Source organism: Polistes canadensis, unplaced genomic scaffold, assembly GCF_001313835.1.
Source record: "Polistes canadensis isolate GaletaPanama2010 unplaced genomic scaffold, ASM131383v1 scaffold_332, whole genome shotgun sequence".
NCBI lineage: Eukaryota > Metazoa > Arthropoda > Insecta > Hymenoptera > Vespidae > Polistes > Polistes canadensis.
The window spans coordinates 46,232-63,158 of record NW_014569879.1 but is presented as its reverse complement, the minus strand read 5'-3'; the positions used below and the strand labels follow the sequence as shown (position 1 = coordinate 63,158).

General features: G+C 32.2%; 1 protein-coding gene across 1 annotated transcript in view; it reads left to right on the top strand.

Annotated features, from left to right (window-relative positions):
* Nucleotides 1–33: 33 nt before the first annotated feature.
* Nucleotides 34–16,927, top strand: part of LOC106791702 (protein Skeletor, isoforms B/C) — a gene marked incomplete in the record, with an annotated part of 48,534 nt that continues 31,640 nt past the window's right edge. The window contains 3 exon segments of the mRNA XM_014757561.1: nt 34–561; nt 2,425–2,489; nt 2,647–2,767. Of these exon segments, the coding sequence (XP_014613047.1) occupies nt 2,701–2,767 (67 nt within the window).

Here is a 16,927-nt window from a genome sequence, read left to right as displayed (position 1 = left end):
ATATATATATATATATATATATATTGAAAAATGCATACGCAAGATTCGTTCATGCGTTGTCACTTTATGGGAAATATTAAATGTTCGAATATTTTGGAATCATGCTGATTATTGGGATTGAAACGAGGTTCAATAGGTTAAATCATGATTTTATCGATATCAGTATCGGCAATAATTTCCTTTACAAATCTGGGGACCTTGTGATCCTCACCTGAGAATCTCGACATTTGTTCTTCGTGCATCTTTGGGGTGGGGGGGAAACGAAGAAGAAGAGGAGGAAGAGGAGGAGGAAAAGGAGGAGAAGGACGAGGAGGAGGAGGAGGAGGAGGAGGAAGAGGAAGAGGAAGAGGAGGAGATCATGGCTCTTAAGCAGGAGTTTCGAGCAATCTTTTGACGAGAAATATATTTTCTTTCATAGACTAAAGTCGACATTCTTCTTACTCTCTCTCTCTCTCTCTTTTTCTCTCTAACGCATATCTAATTTTTCCACGAAGAAAAAATTCAGTTTTCGTGTTTTAAACAGACGCGAATAATATTGGTTGTCCCATTTTTCGTAACGGGGTACGTATTCGTTCGATATTACGTTTCTCAATTAAATTTCACATTAAAAATATATTCGTTTGAATTTCGGGGAATGCAAGGCGGGGGGCAAAGAAAATTATTTTTCGTTCGAAAAGAAAAAGGCAGCGAAAAATGTTTTTGCTCTTTCTTTTTCTTTTTTCTTCTTAGAAATTTTTGTTGTTTATTGTTTTTATTATTTGAAAATAAAGAGCCATTAATAGCTTTGTGGTCGAACAAATATTTCGGTTTCTCGAAAATTGTAAGCTTACTTGGATTCGTTTTATATTCCGTGGACGAACGATTTTTGGATTTCATGAAATTTGCTTGTGTGCTTTTGAAATATTAAAAAATAGATAATCGTTGTGGTTATGCATTTTTATCTGTATATATAAATATATATGTGTGTATTTAAATATGTACTTATGTACACTGGTGGTATAGGCCTGAACGCGAGATGCTGCGACTACTATTCACATCGTTCCATTTTTTCCGGGGTAACGAACAAGATCGATCTGGGACAATACGATAGGTCAACCGAAAATCTCGGCTAAGTTACCGTCGCCATCATTAAATAAAACGTCAATCGAATATTTTCCATTTTTTCCCGTTTAAAAATAATATTAGGTTGGCAACTAAGTGAGTGCGGATTTTTTGATTGGCAGTATTATTCTTTAAGCAAACGGATTTCACGATTTGAAAATCATTTACAAATAAAGATAACGAGAAACGCGCGCGCAAAACAAACTTGTATTACAAATATTGAAATAATATAATAATATGTAATAAAATACTGGAAAAATTTATAATATAATTTATAATAGTCTATAATTTATATTCGAACAAAATTTCGTGACCGTAATAAGATATACGACAAATGAGAAAATATAAAAAAAGGATATATATATATATATTATAATTTATCTGTGGGGGCAAACGTAACGGTAGATCTCTTCTTTCTCTTGTATTGCGGCTCTTTTGAGCGGTTTCAAGATCGCACGTGAAAGGCAAGTGTGGTATACCGATCGATCGTTTTAAATTTCTGCCAGTCTACGTCGACCCGGTCGATCGACAGCACGTCACCTCGAATGCAAGCTCCGCATCAACTGTCCGCATCTTTCACGGAATAATCTCGATAAATATCGCGTACGTAGTATAGAAATTAAAAAAAAAAAAAACAAAAAAAACAAAGGAAAAAAAAAGAAGAAATCCCGCGAACGTTCGTCGAATAAAATATTTCTTTTTAATAAATATCATCACGCGTTACTAGATTTTTATTCGAATTAAATATTTATCATCGTTAAAAAAAGTACACCTTTGTGACGCGTTCCGGTGGAATTTCATTTAGCGAAAGTACAATTTAAATTTCAAGGTTAAATGAGAAAGGTTGATCCACGGAGGGCCGCCATCTTTGTTCCTAAAACCACAAAGTTTTATCGTTTTTAATATTCCACGATTTAATATTCTATCCCTTTCCAATTTTATTTCCTTTATCTGGGGGAAACATTTTTCTTTTTTCTTTTTTTTACCAATATATTTATAACACAGTTTATTTATTTATGTATATATATATATATATATGTGCATCGATAATTATTATTTGTATTAATTATTACGGATAAATTTATATAGATATATACTTACTATATAATTCGTATTCTGTATTATTAATTGATAGCATATATGCATAATAATAATTAACAGAATCATCTTTCATTTTTAAACATCAACATTATTTAAACCTATTTTTTAAACCAAACCTTCGTTAAAATGATAACGATTTTTATTTAAATATTTTTAATAATCTTAATTAATATTATTATAAAAAAAGATTGATCGAATCGTGGGCCCTGTTTTTTTTTCAAGGTGCCAATTCGTAGTCATCAAATTCAAGATCGGATGTAAGTGTACGCGTGTGCAACGGTGTAAGTGTGTGTGTCTCTCTCTCTCTTTTTTTCTCCCTCTCTCTCTCTCTCTTTTTTTCTCCCTCTCTCTCTCTCTCTCTCTCTCTCTCTCTCTATCTTTTTCTCTCGCTTTTCTTCTTTCGTTGTGCACATGTGTCGTAGTCTTTACAAAACTCTGCTACAGTAATTGGATGAGAAGAAGAAAACTTGGACGGTGGACAATAAGAGAAACAACAAAATGGATACTAAACCTCTGCGAATCGTTTCCGGTCTTCTTTTTTGCATCTTTGTGGGCTCACATGTTGGTAAGTTGTCAATCATTTTATTTATAAACAATTTACCAAATTTTTACCCCAAGATTGATACTCTCATTAAAAAAATATTCATTTATTCATATAAATTCAAATTCATTAAAAATGTTTACTGGATAATTTTATCTACCGATATAAATAAGCGTATATATATATATTTATAATAAAATTAATTAGAGAGACTTACAAAAAAAAAAGTGAAAGGAAAATTTTTCGCAGGAAAAAAAAGTTATTTCGTTCTAATACTCAATCTTAAGTTATTTCAAACAGCCTACTCGATCTAACAGAAAATCGTTTAGTTGTTAAGCAATCCGAAAAAGAGGATTTTCTCCCACGTTCGGTAAAGGACGAATCGTGGGAGTCACTCCTAATTTTCATTCAGCCGAAAATTCCTCCGCTTATGTCAGCATTCCTTCATTATCGTTTCTCCGATCGCCTGATTATTCTCCTAATTCAATGATTCACGCATAAGATTCAACCTCCCACGAGATCTCATCGTGGTAGTAGACGACATTTACGTCACTTAGTCAAATCAGAGACTTATTATTATTATTAACAAGATTAGAATTATTTTTTTGTTTTCTTTCTTTTTCTTACGTATTTGGATCATCACACCTGTATCATCTAAATTAATGAATCATTTTGATAAATACTATTTGAATACAATGCGATCAGATATTTTCTTTTTTTTTCTAAATCTAAAATAAAGAAATCATTCAAATGAAATATTACAATCTTGAAAATATATATCATTTTCAACAAAATTTATTATTTTTTAAGATAATCCGAATAGAGAGTAATAAATTTATGGAAAATAAATGGTAATTGATTAGTCATTTTCTTAAGGATTGGTATTATCCTTGACGTTAATTGTTAAGCTTGTCTCTCTCTCGACATCATTTATAAAAAGAAGCAAAATAACAAAGTAACGTTGGAATTTTGTCGTAAAATATGGGTGGTGTACATACATCTCTCTCTCTCTCTCTCTCTCTCTCTCTCTCTCTCTCTCTCTCTCTCTCTCTCTTTCTACGGTGTGTGTTATAATTTGAAAAGTATGAACGATTTAGAGGGCAAATTGCTCGAGGAAAAGGAGGACGCGACACCCAGGGCCTTCCGAGTGGAAAGACGACAGCAAATGCGTCGTCGTAATTGTATAATGGCCGTGGTGTGTTCAAGTTGAGATACGAAGCCCTGGCCTGCTTTTTGCTCGAGGACTTTCACTCAACGTTTCTCTCTCTCTCTCTTTTCCTCTCTTTCTTTATCTATCTTTCATATATATATATTCTCTTCTTTATTCACTTTCCAACACCTATCTTCAGTGTTCATATTAAATTTTCTTTCCTCACGTTGTGAAATTGAAATTAATTTATATCACGTTCACACACAGTAAATGTTTATGATAAAGTTATTGAACTTTGTTTCTTTTGATTTAGTATTATAAAATTGGTATCAAATTTATTTTTCGATCTAATTCTAAGATTAATTATTAATCTCTATTTAATTTATATACATTTATGGATTGATTTTGTTTCGAAGTGTTAGGAAAATTGTATTTTCTTATAAGTATGCACGAATTTGATTGGTTCTTTTATTATAGGATACCTTGTATACGTTGTCTACTCTTTTTTCAAATTTTGAATAAATCCATAATACATTTAGAAAAGTTTACGACTTTATATACAATTTTGTACAGAAATACAAAGTGTTATCAAGTTTTATGAAAATTGTTCTACATACAAATATAGTTTGCTATAATAGAATAAATACATAATAATTATTTATAGAATATTATATTTTAATATCTATCATTTGTGTTGAAGAACACACACGCACATATAATTTTAACGTTAAATATATAAAATATTTGCAATAAATTTGAATAAATCCATAAAAAAAAGGTTTATGATCGTAGGTAGTTCATGGAAGGATCTTGAACCCTTCTATTTCAGAAACATGATGCCTGTATCCCTGGACTAAGGGTTTACAGACGATTGCACGCGCACATCATGTAGCTTCCAATAAAGCTTCGCTCGAGTGCTCGATCAGCACTCGACGAATCTCGAATCCAACAATAGCTTCGTGGTACGTCCATCTATCTGAAATAACCCATAAGGTCTCTAGAACAAGTACTATATATACTATATATATATATAGGTATATATATATATATATATATACTCATATATAAATATATATATGAGTGCTGCAAACTTTACTTCTTTTTTCTATCTTTCTTACATTTCTTCCTTCTATCGTTTTTGCAATAGCTGTTAGGTCTACATATCCGGATACAAGCAAAAGAATTTAGTTATTTTCTTCCTAAGGATTTTGTACAAAATGTTTATACGTGATATAGAATTATATTTATATGATTTTTATAAATCTCAGATATATTAAATCTTATTTCATTTCAATCGATCTATAATGTTAAAAAATATCTAAAACATTTTTATATCAATAATATATGCATTTTTATTTAATTTTAATGAATTAACGTGTTTTGTATATTATTATTCTAGAAACTTTTCAATGATCATAATATTGAATAAATTCCACGTATTATAACTCGTATATAAATAAGATTTATAAATATAAAAAAAAAACGATATAGTTTCATATTATAGTTAAAATCGTCACGCATCGGTGCTGCTATTGCTGCTGACATACAGCACACAGTTACGATTAGGTTTGTCGGACGATAGTAATCATAGACGCATTCGTTTTTTCCCTTTTCCTTTTTTTTTTTTACCATCCTTATCTTTTTGTTCTAGATACATACTTACACACCAATGTTTATATATATATATATTTTTTTTTTCTATACGTTATCTGCTTTCCCGTGGGATTACTTCCGGTTCGACGAGTCCGCCATTACTACCACAAACTCAACGAACAGCATACCGAGTTCAATCCCCGAGCTTTGTGTCATATTACATACAGAATATGACTCGTCCCTACACGTATATATTAGTTCCTACACGTATATTATTACATACATATCATATCATACATACATACATACACACACATTTACAACACGCGTATATCAAACTGGTCTCCCTACATAAGCGATTATGTATAAGTAATATGTGTGTAGACAGTTTGCGCATGCGTACCTTGCAGTTTCCCTTTCCTATCCACTACTTACTACTTATTTACGTGTATACAAGTGTCACGTGTTCAACGTACTTACTATGTATTACTTTTTCTATCCTTATTTCTTTACATACGTGTGTGCACGCATGCACCACGTACATGTGTGTATATCTACATTACACATATATTTATACGTATACACATAAATACGTATCTCATTTACAATAAGTGTGTGTGCCCTTGTATTAGTGAGAGAGTTTCTCGTTTTTTCTTTTCTTTTTTTTACCCTCGGCATACACCGACGTAATCGTCTGTACTACTTCTACCTTCCAACCCCCTCCCTCACCCCACTCCTAGTTTTTCTTTTTTTTATCACCATCAGAGAGCGTCAACCCCTTACCCCCACCATCACTTTTTCTCAAACTATTACCAATACTTCACTGAAACATCATCGAGCGTATATTTTTTATTTGAATTTGGAATGACGTTGTGCGACTCGTATACGAATATCCAATATTTTTCTCCCCTACGTTTATATTAATTATTATTTATTTATTTATTGTGTTTTTTTTTTATTATTATATTTCTCTTTTTTTTTATAATCTGATCATATATAGGAAAAGGATTTTTCTTTTTCGTTGGTATGATCGTGTTGTAACACGAGAAGTAGTTTGTTCATTATTATTTCAAATTTTTGTTCATAGATTGAATTTTGAATTATATAATAGAAATAATAAATCATGATAATTTAAATTGTAAATTTATTGTTAGATTTTAATCGATAATATTATATTTCCCCCTTGCCCCACATAGTTTTTTCTTTTTTTTCAACTCAACGTTCACCGGAGACTTGTTACCTTGACATAAAAATAAAAAAAGAAGAAGAAAAAAAAGAACAAACTCATAATCGTTAGGAATGTAAATCCTTGAAAATTTAACTTCGCGTCATCCGGTTGGCCCTGATCCAGATTACGTTCGATGTCGATACGATCGTCCTGTCTCGTGTGTGAAATTCGATCGATTAACAGGATATTAGAATAATTGTCAGCTATTTTATATGCCCTCCTGTTATGTGTTAATTAGACATTTATTTCTAAGCTGTTATATTAAAAACTACTGACACCACACACAATTTTAAGTTTTATTTTTATTATATATTATAAGCTGTAAATAAAAAAAAAATTACTAGAAAAATATGTCCTATGGATAAAAATTATAACAGTTAAAAAAGTCTAAGAAGAAAAAAAAAATGAAAACATCCCATAAATGTTGAACAACAACAATGTAATATTGAAAACAAATTTGATTAGTTTAAAACTCAACTGGTGTAAATTATTTATGCACACCCATAAATTTATTTCATTTTACATTTGAAAGTTGGAATGCGTGGTATTCTTTTTTTTCTTTTTTGTTAAATTTCTTATTAAAAAAATAAATCGACAGGGTATCCTAATTTTTTATTCGTAAAATTTTAATCAGAGTGTTTTACAAGTATCTCCTGTATACGATGTACCTAAACATAATAAGTGTTTGATTAGAGAACCGAAGCATATATGAAAAAGAACTTTTGGGTTTTCCCCTCTTGTTAATACAAAAGTTGCTTGTTGTTGGATTAAAATGGAGAAACCTTTGAGTTAAGGGATGATCAGTGGTCTCACGCAACGATTCTCATGTTGTTCAGCCTATACTATGTCCGTTGGGAATCGCACATCTGTCGACCCGAAAAGCAACAAGTACATGCTATTAAATGTATACCAACTAGTGACTCCAATTACTTGAAGTAGTCCGATATTGCATTTATTTCAACAACCTATCTACTACCCTACCCCACGTAGACCACCCACTCTTAAATCATCTTTCTAATTATTATATGGATTATATTATTTGTTTGTCTTTATCTTTAAATAATACAAATGGAATAATGAAAATGAGACGAATCAAATGCTTGGCCATTTTCTAATATTTTTATTATTATTATTTTTTTAATTTTATAAATATAATATGATAAAATATATTTTGGAAACATATTTTTATTTTATCATTTTATCTTTTAAATATTTCATCTTTTTTTCTTTTCTCGGGAGCGAAATCATTCTCCGTTGTAATATTTGTTTCCTGTTCTTTTTTTTTCTTTTCTTTATATATTCAATTTTATTATGAAAGATTAAAAATTCTCGTTAAATATTTGTGGTTTTAGTTGCAACGAATTCAATCGATCGTAATCAAATATGATCGTTATCTATCATCGATTTGACGTGAGGTAGCATTTAAACTCTCTTGACAAAATATTTCTAAAAAGAAAGAAAGGGAAAAAAGAGAAAGGAAAAGCACCTGGTAGAATCGCGAAGTATTTTATTTTTTATTATGCGAAACGAGTACTTTGGAATAACGAGTATGCCTGAAAAATATTGACGGTTTACCAAATACACAAACTGAATACGAAATTCCGATCGTACGAAATAGTATGTGTTCGTTGAAACAAATCAATATCTGTCTCTCCGTGTTAAGAAGAAAATTCAATATTTCGCGAAACACTTAATAAAACATTATCACTATTGTACATAAAAATAATCCCGCATCCAAAGACTTTATTTTTATACATTTAAATGTAAATATTAATACGATGATAACCCAGTATTGCAAATTATAATATTTCCTAATATAAATGATCATATTTCTATAATAAATAAATCTAACAACTTATGAACTAGAAAAAAAAAAGAATATTTCTAATTTTATGAAATAAAAAAAAAAAAAAAGAAATAATGAATTTCAACGAGTCAAAGGTAACAAATTTAGACGATCGAAAATAAAATTGATTAAACATTAAAAAAATAAAAGAGATAAAATATAAACGTCAATTCGATGAGATATATTATTACTTACGGTTAACAATCAGAGATGAGAGATGAAAAACGTTCGATAATGATATCATGCTGAGCGTTTGTCACACCGCCCACCTAATAACGCGTTATGCACCCCTAAAGACGCATAAATGGTATTCGCACTGCGTATAATAATCGTCAAGGGGAAGCCTGTCGGAGCTTGTAATGATATTAATTTGTTACCGTATCTCGTAAAAGTAGCCTAACTGTCTAGTCTTCTTATAAATCGTCATGGCCCACCCCTCAAATAAAAATAACTAATCAATATTTAGACAAAATTTCAATTGCGATTTGAACAAACTTTTGATTGATTTAAATGCACACACACAAACATATCAATGAATGAATATTTTTCTTTCAAATCATTATATGTTTAAAATAATATCAATATTAATTTCTCCCCCAAATATAATATGGAAATCATTTAATCAATAAATTATTGTATCTGAACTGTGGAACCATTCGAAATACGAAATGGTATAAATATTTGACTCGTGGTGCATAAATAAGATTATATTTTGGCAATCATTATTTCAAATCAATGTAACGCGTAATAATTAAAAAGTCACAGAATATTATTATAATATAATTCCATTGAAATTCGTCTCGACTTGAATTACAATAATTATTAACGATAAAAATAAAAATTGAAGAACAAATTTTTTAATTGTATTTTCAATGCAACAATGTTCCTTACTAGTCCAGGCAACAAGAGGAGAACTTGGAAAATTTAGCTAGCCGGGCGAAATTTAATATAGTGGTAATTCGACGACGCTGAATCGAATGGTGCTAATTTTTTTGCAATCAGATTTTCTTGTAATGAGAAAAAGGGTAAAAAAGGGTAAAAAAGCCATATCTTAGAATCTAGGCATTTAATCGAAAAAAGTTTCAAACAAAAGTTGTAGAGAATTGAAAAATACATAAAAAATGTTGTAAGGTGTATCTTCGTATTTGCAAAAATAAGCGAGAAAATGCAGGTGAAAGATAATTGTAAGAGAGGGATTTAAAAATGCCACGCTTATACGCCGATATATATATAGATATACAGAACGCTCGACACTCGATTGTCAAAACGAAAAATTCTCGCTACAGCTTGAAAAAATATCAGAAATATATAATACAGAACACTCAAAAATCGATGGCCCAAACAAAAAGGATCGCTATCGCCTAAACAAATAGAAAGGGAGAAGTATCCTTTTCTTTTCTCACTCGCACTCGCATTCACGACCGAGAGACCCCAAGATAACGCATACTAGCTCGCTCGCCTGTAAAGCCCAACGAAGAGGCATGGCTTGCCCCCTCTCTTACAATTACCTTTCACCTTCATTTTCTCGCTTATTTTTGCAAATACGAAGATACACCTTACAACATTTTTTATGTATTTTTCAATTCTCTACAACTTTTGTTTGAAACTTTTTTCGATTAAATGCCTAGATTTTAAGATATGGCTTTTTTACCCTTTTTTACCCTTTTTCTCATTACCAGAAAATCTGATTGCAAAAAAAATAGCACCATTCGATTCAGCGTCGTCGAATTACCATTATATCAAATTTCGCCCGGCTAGCTAAATTTTCCAAGTTCTCCTCTTGTTGCCTGGACTATACGTATTTTTCTATCGAATCTTTTTTTTTTCGAATGAATCATGAAAAATTCTTTCTTTCTTTCCCATCGATAGATCATTGTACGTATCTATGATAAAATCACGTCGAATTGATTATAATCTATGCAACAACTATCCCAATAAGATAATCTTCGAATTAATTCGAATAATCTAAGATATTATCAATCCCCTTCCAAGGTTCTTGGTTCAAAGTTCAACGTTTTACGACATCTCCCGTGAATACTAATACTCTTTGGGTGTAAGAAGAGTTCATCGATTCGATTTTCTTTTTTTTTTTTTTTTTATTTCGATAGGCTAAAAAATCGTTTAAATTATTCTCGAGACTTTCTCGTAAATCCATTTCTAACGAATAAACGATCTAACGAAAAAAAAAGGAAAAAACGTTTACAATCTTTCCGTCCCTTTTTTCATTCCCCGCCCCAGCCCTTTTAGCATTTTCCTATTCATCTATTTCTTTCTATTTTTTTCCTATCGAGGGCGATGACGAAAGGGGTCGGGGGTTCATGGGTAGAAAAAAACGGAAGAAAAAGAAAGATAGAGAGAAAGAAAGAAAAAAGAAAGAAAGAGAGAGAAAGAGAGAGGAAAGGAGGGGGAAAAAAATAGAAAAGGAAAGATCACTCTGTTCTGGATCCTGAAATTGTATCGTATCGTGCCTTTGCCTGTGGATCTGTTTCAACAAAGTGAAATGAAGGCCGTCGAGGGTGAATCAAAAGAACAGAAAGGAAGAGAAAGATAGAGAGAGAGAGAGAGAGAGAGAGAGAGAGAGAGAGAGAGAGAGTGAGAGACAAGAGGGAAGGAAAGGGGGTAGAAGAGGGAGTGGGGGGAGAGAGGGTGGTGTATCAGGGAAACAATTTAACTAATGGAAGAGTATTGCCCGTAGAAATCTACGAGCTCCAGCGATTCCTTTGTACGTTATCATCCCCATCTTTACGTCTTTCCAACGTAACCATCCACCTACAGATTGTCTTCTGAATTCCCTTAGCTGAATCTTTAACGTGATCTTTCAAAAAAGATCTCCTTTCCTCTCCCCGCCTTCACCTCTTTCTCCTCCTTCCGTTTCTTCTTTTTCTTCTTCTTCTTCTTCTACTTCTCCTGCTTCTTCTTCTCTGACTTACTGATTTTAGGATACGACTGACTACAATTTTCGCTAAGAAATATATTGAAGTAATAATTCGAAGAATATTTATTTTTTTTTTGGTGGGGTGGTTTGATCAACCAATCGTTGACAAAATTAATCTAGATATCTAAAAATACATATGTCAAATCATTCGTCCAAAACTACGGGGATGGGGGATGGGTGGGTGGTTGGTAAGTGTACAAAATTAATTTTGCTTTACAATTTTCTCCGGGAATATTAATATTATTATTATTAAAAGGGGAGGAGATATTATTATACAAAAAAAAAACAACAACAAAAAAAAGGAAAAAGAAAGAAAGAAAAGAAGAAGAAAAAAAGAAAGAAAATAAGAAATCGAAATAATTTTTTAGGATCGTTTTATCGGACCACAGGACAACATTCTCTAATGCAATATCATTATCGTTCTTGTCGGTTACGTATGCGACACGAGGAAACAACCCTCCCTGTATTCTGATTCCCTCGCTTTCGACGCTATGCTTCCCATGAAATTCCTGTTACGGTGAATCTGTCACGAACGGGACATATAGAACCGTCCTCATCGTTGTCCTATCACCACCACCCCTTTAACACCCTAACCCCCAACCCCTTCTCTCATTCCAATCGATATGCGACGACACCCCCATGGGGAGACATTCATATCGCAGTGGAACTCAAACACGAACCAGTGATACACGTTATGTAATATCGTTTCTAACTCTAATCCCCCTCCCTCTTTTACCCTCAACCCCAATCCTCTACAACCCTTCCTCGCTATCTTTCTCTTACTGTTCCCTTTCTATTATTTTTTCTATTTCCATCGCGCCTAGTCGCGTACTAGCTGCTCACCGCGGCCACATTTTCATTTCTCCTGTTGTTATGTTCGCGCGAATGGGAATTAATCAAACATTTCAAATTAACGATCGTTTCGATCAGAGATCGTATATTGCGTTATAGTTAATAGTTAATTATAGATAATTATAGTATTAGTTTCGATTCAACCTAATATATTTATTTTCAAAATATGGACGAAATTGTTGAGTTGTTCATTTCGTTTATTATCTTTGCCACTTAATATGATATTTATTGATGTTAATTTGAAAACAACAGATAAGAAAAAAAATTTGTCAAAGAGTCAACAATAATCTAATTCTACTTACATTTAATTAGATTTTTTTGTTTTTTATTTTTAAAATGTAAATCAGTTTGAAGATTAAAAATTCGATTAGATCGAAACGCGTTTGGCACGCGTCCATTTTATAATTTGTCCGAACGGATATTTTCAATTAACGCAAGAGACATGCAATGGACGTATTTTAATAACTCTTTTGTCCCCGAACCCTATGTTCTCTATTGGCCCGATTAAGGGGCCCCTCTTGATATTATCTCCAAGATATTTCGTACTTCATTCGGGAGGAATCGCTTTTATCTTATTTGCATTTAATATTAATGCAACTTTTAAAATAAATCAATTAATATTATTTATAAAACTTATTATATTGTGTGAGACATTTCAATATTCCTATATTTAAGCTCGAAATATAATAAAATAGAATTTTATTCTTTTCTATTACTTATCATCTATTTTTCATCTAGAAATAAAATCTAAAAAGGAAAGCAAAGAAAAGAAAAGAAAATAATCCACAAGGAGATCCCAAGTCTCACGAATCTGTTTTTTCAAACGCACTCTTCAAATACACTTTCCACCCAATAGAGATTCGATTTCCATGGAGTTCGAAAAATCGAAATTCGTTGAAGGATACACTCCAGAGGGTCAATTCTCTCTCTTTTTTTTACAATAATGTTGTTTGTACGATACGTGGTGTAAGAAATAAACACAACATAAAAATTCGTTGTCCTAAGAATAGTAAACTGTTGAAGAAAAAGTAAGGTGTCGTAAAACAGGATGCATATCTGTTCTTGTTTGGCACGTGAGAGCACACAGACAGTTCGACATTGCAGAAGGGTGGTGGTGGTTGGTCTTAATGCATTTGGTGAGGTAGCTCTACTACGCATCAGCAAGCACCCTTTCTGCAAGCTCAGCTTCTACTCCCCCCATTTAGTCTTTCTCTCTCTCTCTCTCTCTCCCTCTCTCTCTTTGTTTCCACTCCACCTTCCAAATACATTTACGCATTCAACGTACACCCATCTACGCACATGCACACGTACACGCACACACGTTCACATATATATATATACACAAAAATATAAATTATTATTTTAATAAATAAACTCTCTGAAATATAAAAACCATAAGACTTATAGATTAAGTCGTAGGAAAAATTTAGATCGATTTCACGGGATTCATTTATTTATATTAAAAATATTATTTAACAAGCCAATACATTTTTTATACGTAAATATACGTGGGCACGTATGCGTGTATGTGTAAATGTGTATGTATGTAAAAACTGTAGTCGTCCTTTCCTTTGGAATTGTATTCCTTTCCCTTCTATCCTAAAATCCCTCTTCTACTACCCTTACTTTCTCTTTCCGCCTTCGTCTCACAAACCTACCCCTCCCTCCCCTCTCTTTCTCCTCTCTCAAGAGTATAATGGTTCTAAAACGAAACAAGCAACCCCCTTGGCTTTAATCTCTTAACGGGCAAACGACAAAAAATATCATTCATATTCCTCATCGACGGAATCGAACGAAAACGAGACAAGTCTGGGACGGATCAATTAACAGATTGCCTTGTTTCTATCTCAGTTAGAATGTCGATTTATCGATGGACGTGGTCCGGATATATGAAAGTGATTTTTTCCTCTTTTTTCTTTTGTTTTCTTTTATTTTTCTATTCGTTTTCTTTTTTTTTATTATTATTAGAATAATTAGAATGTATAACATGATTTTATATTATTTTTTAAAATAATATTTGCATGGTAATCGCACACTTTATTGTTGAATAAAATAAGAAAGAAAGAAAGAAAAGAAAATATGAAATAAATTCAGCGATCTCGTCTGACAAAGTAGTAACGCCATATCCTACTTTTTTATCTCCGTTAGCATAGAACTTTCACTAAAATCCCGAATAAATAAAAATTAACCTATAAAGAATATTCTAATCGATATATATATATATATATTTCTCGATCATTAATCCAAACAAGCGATAAAACTAAACGTTGTTTCTTTTCTATCTAATCGTAATCGCACATACTGTTAAATAAAATAAGAAAGAAAAGAAAAGAAAAAAAATTTAATGATCTTGTCTGACATTAGTAGTAACACATAGCCTACTATCCTACAAGTATGGGACCGAATTAAAACTCGTCTTTTACCGGTACTAACTAAACCCCTCTTCCTCTCTTCTTGCACCCCTTGTTACGTTACTTTCGTGGATTCTCACTTGTATGGAAGGAGAGAGAGCAGCTCGGAAGCACTTAGAAAATCGATAAGCTCTGGCTCACTTGATCCGCCGCGCCGTTGGCTGCTGCCAGGCCATATCTTGATTAAAATCAGTGCCACCAGTTCTCACTCTCTCTCTCTCTCTCTATCTTTCCTTTCTTTACCCTTACCAACAATTCCATCCCTCCATAGTGCCAACGAATCCGGTTAACGTCTCGTTAACGTCTTAAGTCATCGCCAACTACCAACTTCCAACTTCTTCTTCTTCTTCTTCTTCATCTTTCTCTTCTTCTTCTTCTTCTATCTTTTTTTTTTTCTTTTTTTTCTCTCTATCTTTCTCTCTCTCTCTCTCTTATTCTCAAGACAATGGAATCGAGTTTTACGACAAAGTATTTGTATTCATGACAACGACGAAAACGAGAAGGACAATGACGAAGAGATAAGAAAAAAAAAAGAAAAGAAAAGAAATGAAAATTGAACGAAGATGAAAATGATAGGGACTATCATTTTTTTTTTTGCAAAAAGGAAACACGTTTAAAAATAAATAATTACAATCTCGTAGTATTGTTTCGAGAGGCTATACATATATAAATTAATCGAGTTTGTCGAAATAAATATATCCCTTTTTAATTAGTTCAATAATTGTCACGGTTTTAATTAATGCCTACGGATATATTTGAACAAATGGATTCTAATAACAATTGATAAGCAAGTTTCAAAAGGAACCGTCAGTCAAATCGGCTAAAGTAACGGACCCTGCTGATATTCCTATATGAAGTTTCAACGTAGTATTGTATATTGAATAGAGCACACACGCAATATGCTTTGTGCCAAGAAACCTCGAGGCTAAAGGCAACCCCCCCCCCCCAAGCCCTACGGTGTCCTATAAAGCAAAAGAGAGAGAGAGAGAGAGAGAGAGAACATTTCTGGTTAAGATCCTCGTGTGTCGAGGGACTATTCGCAATCCGAAGACTCTCATCATCGGCGTTAGTGTAGTATAAGGGGCATCAAAAAGAGACGAGGATAAGAGATGGATAGATGGATATACATATAGAGATAGATCAAGAAAGATTGAGAGAGAGAGATAGAGAAAGAGGAAAAACGGCTGCTGTTTACTCTGCTCAAATGTTGACCAAGCTTCCTCTTCCTCCTCCTCCTCCACCCCCTTCTGCACTTTCTAGGACCAACCCCATATCCTGCTTTCAGACGAACCTCTCAGAATCTGCAGGGTGGTTGCTTTGGTCGAAACTCAGAGAAGAAGATGATGATGACCATCCCTTAAAAAGAGCATCGATGATTATTATTATTATTATTATTATTATTATTATTCCAAGTATAGATCTATTAGGGAGATTTTAATAAGTCATAACTTAGTTTGATAACGATCGTGTATTACGATGGTTCTCTTCTTTGGTTTGTTCATCCATTAGAGGTATCTAAAATTGAAATATAGATAAATTATAATAAAGTTCAATGAATATGCTATAATAGATAAGTTTATATATAAGTAAGAAGTATTATTATATTATATTATATTAGAATGGAGAAAAAGAAATCGATTATATTTGTTTTGAAATAAACGTAAAAATAATGGATTTCTTTTTCTTCAACCTAATATTAAATAAAATTACTATTAAAGTAATACTAATTGATATTATCTTGTTAAAGTAATTTTTGAATTATTTTAATTAGTATATAATAGGAAAAACAACAGAAAAAGATTATTTTATTCGCAATTTTCTGGAATTAAACTTGCAATCAATCAAGAAAATGCAATAATTATTTTTTAACAATTCAATTAATGACAAGATCTCTACATAAAAGGGGGGAGGCGTGAGTAATGAAAATTAATGTGAAAAGTTAATTTGATTACAACGACTGACCAATAAGAAAAATATTATTTTAGCCCAGTCAATAAGAGGTGAAGGAAAAACTTTCAGGTAGAAGTTCTCGACAGTTTGATACAAAGGTAATTCGACGTCGCTGAATCGAATGGTGCTAATTTTTTTGCAATACGATGTGGCTGTAACGAAAAAAAGGGTAAAAATGGCCGTATCTTAGAATCTAGGCATTTAATCGAAAAAAGTTTC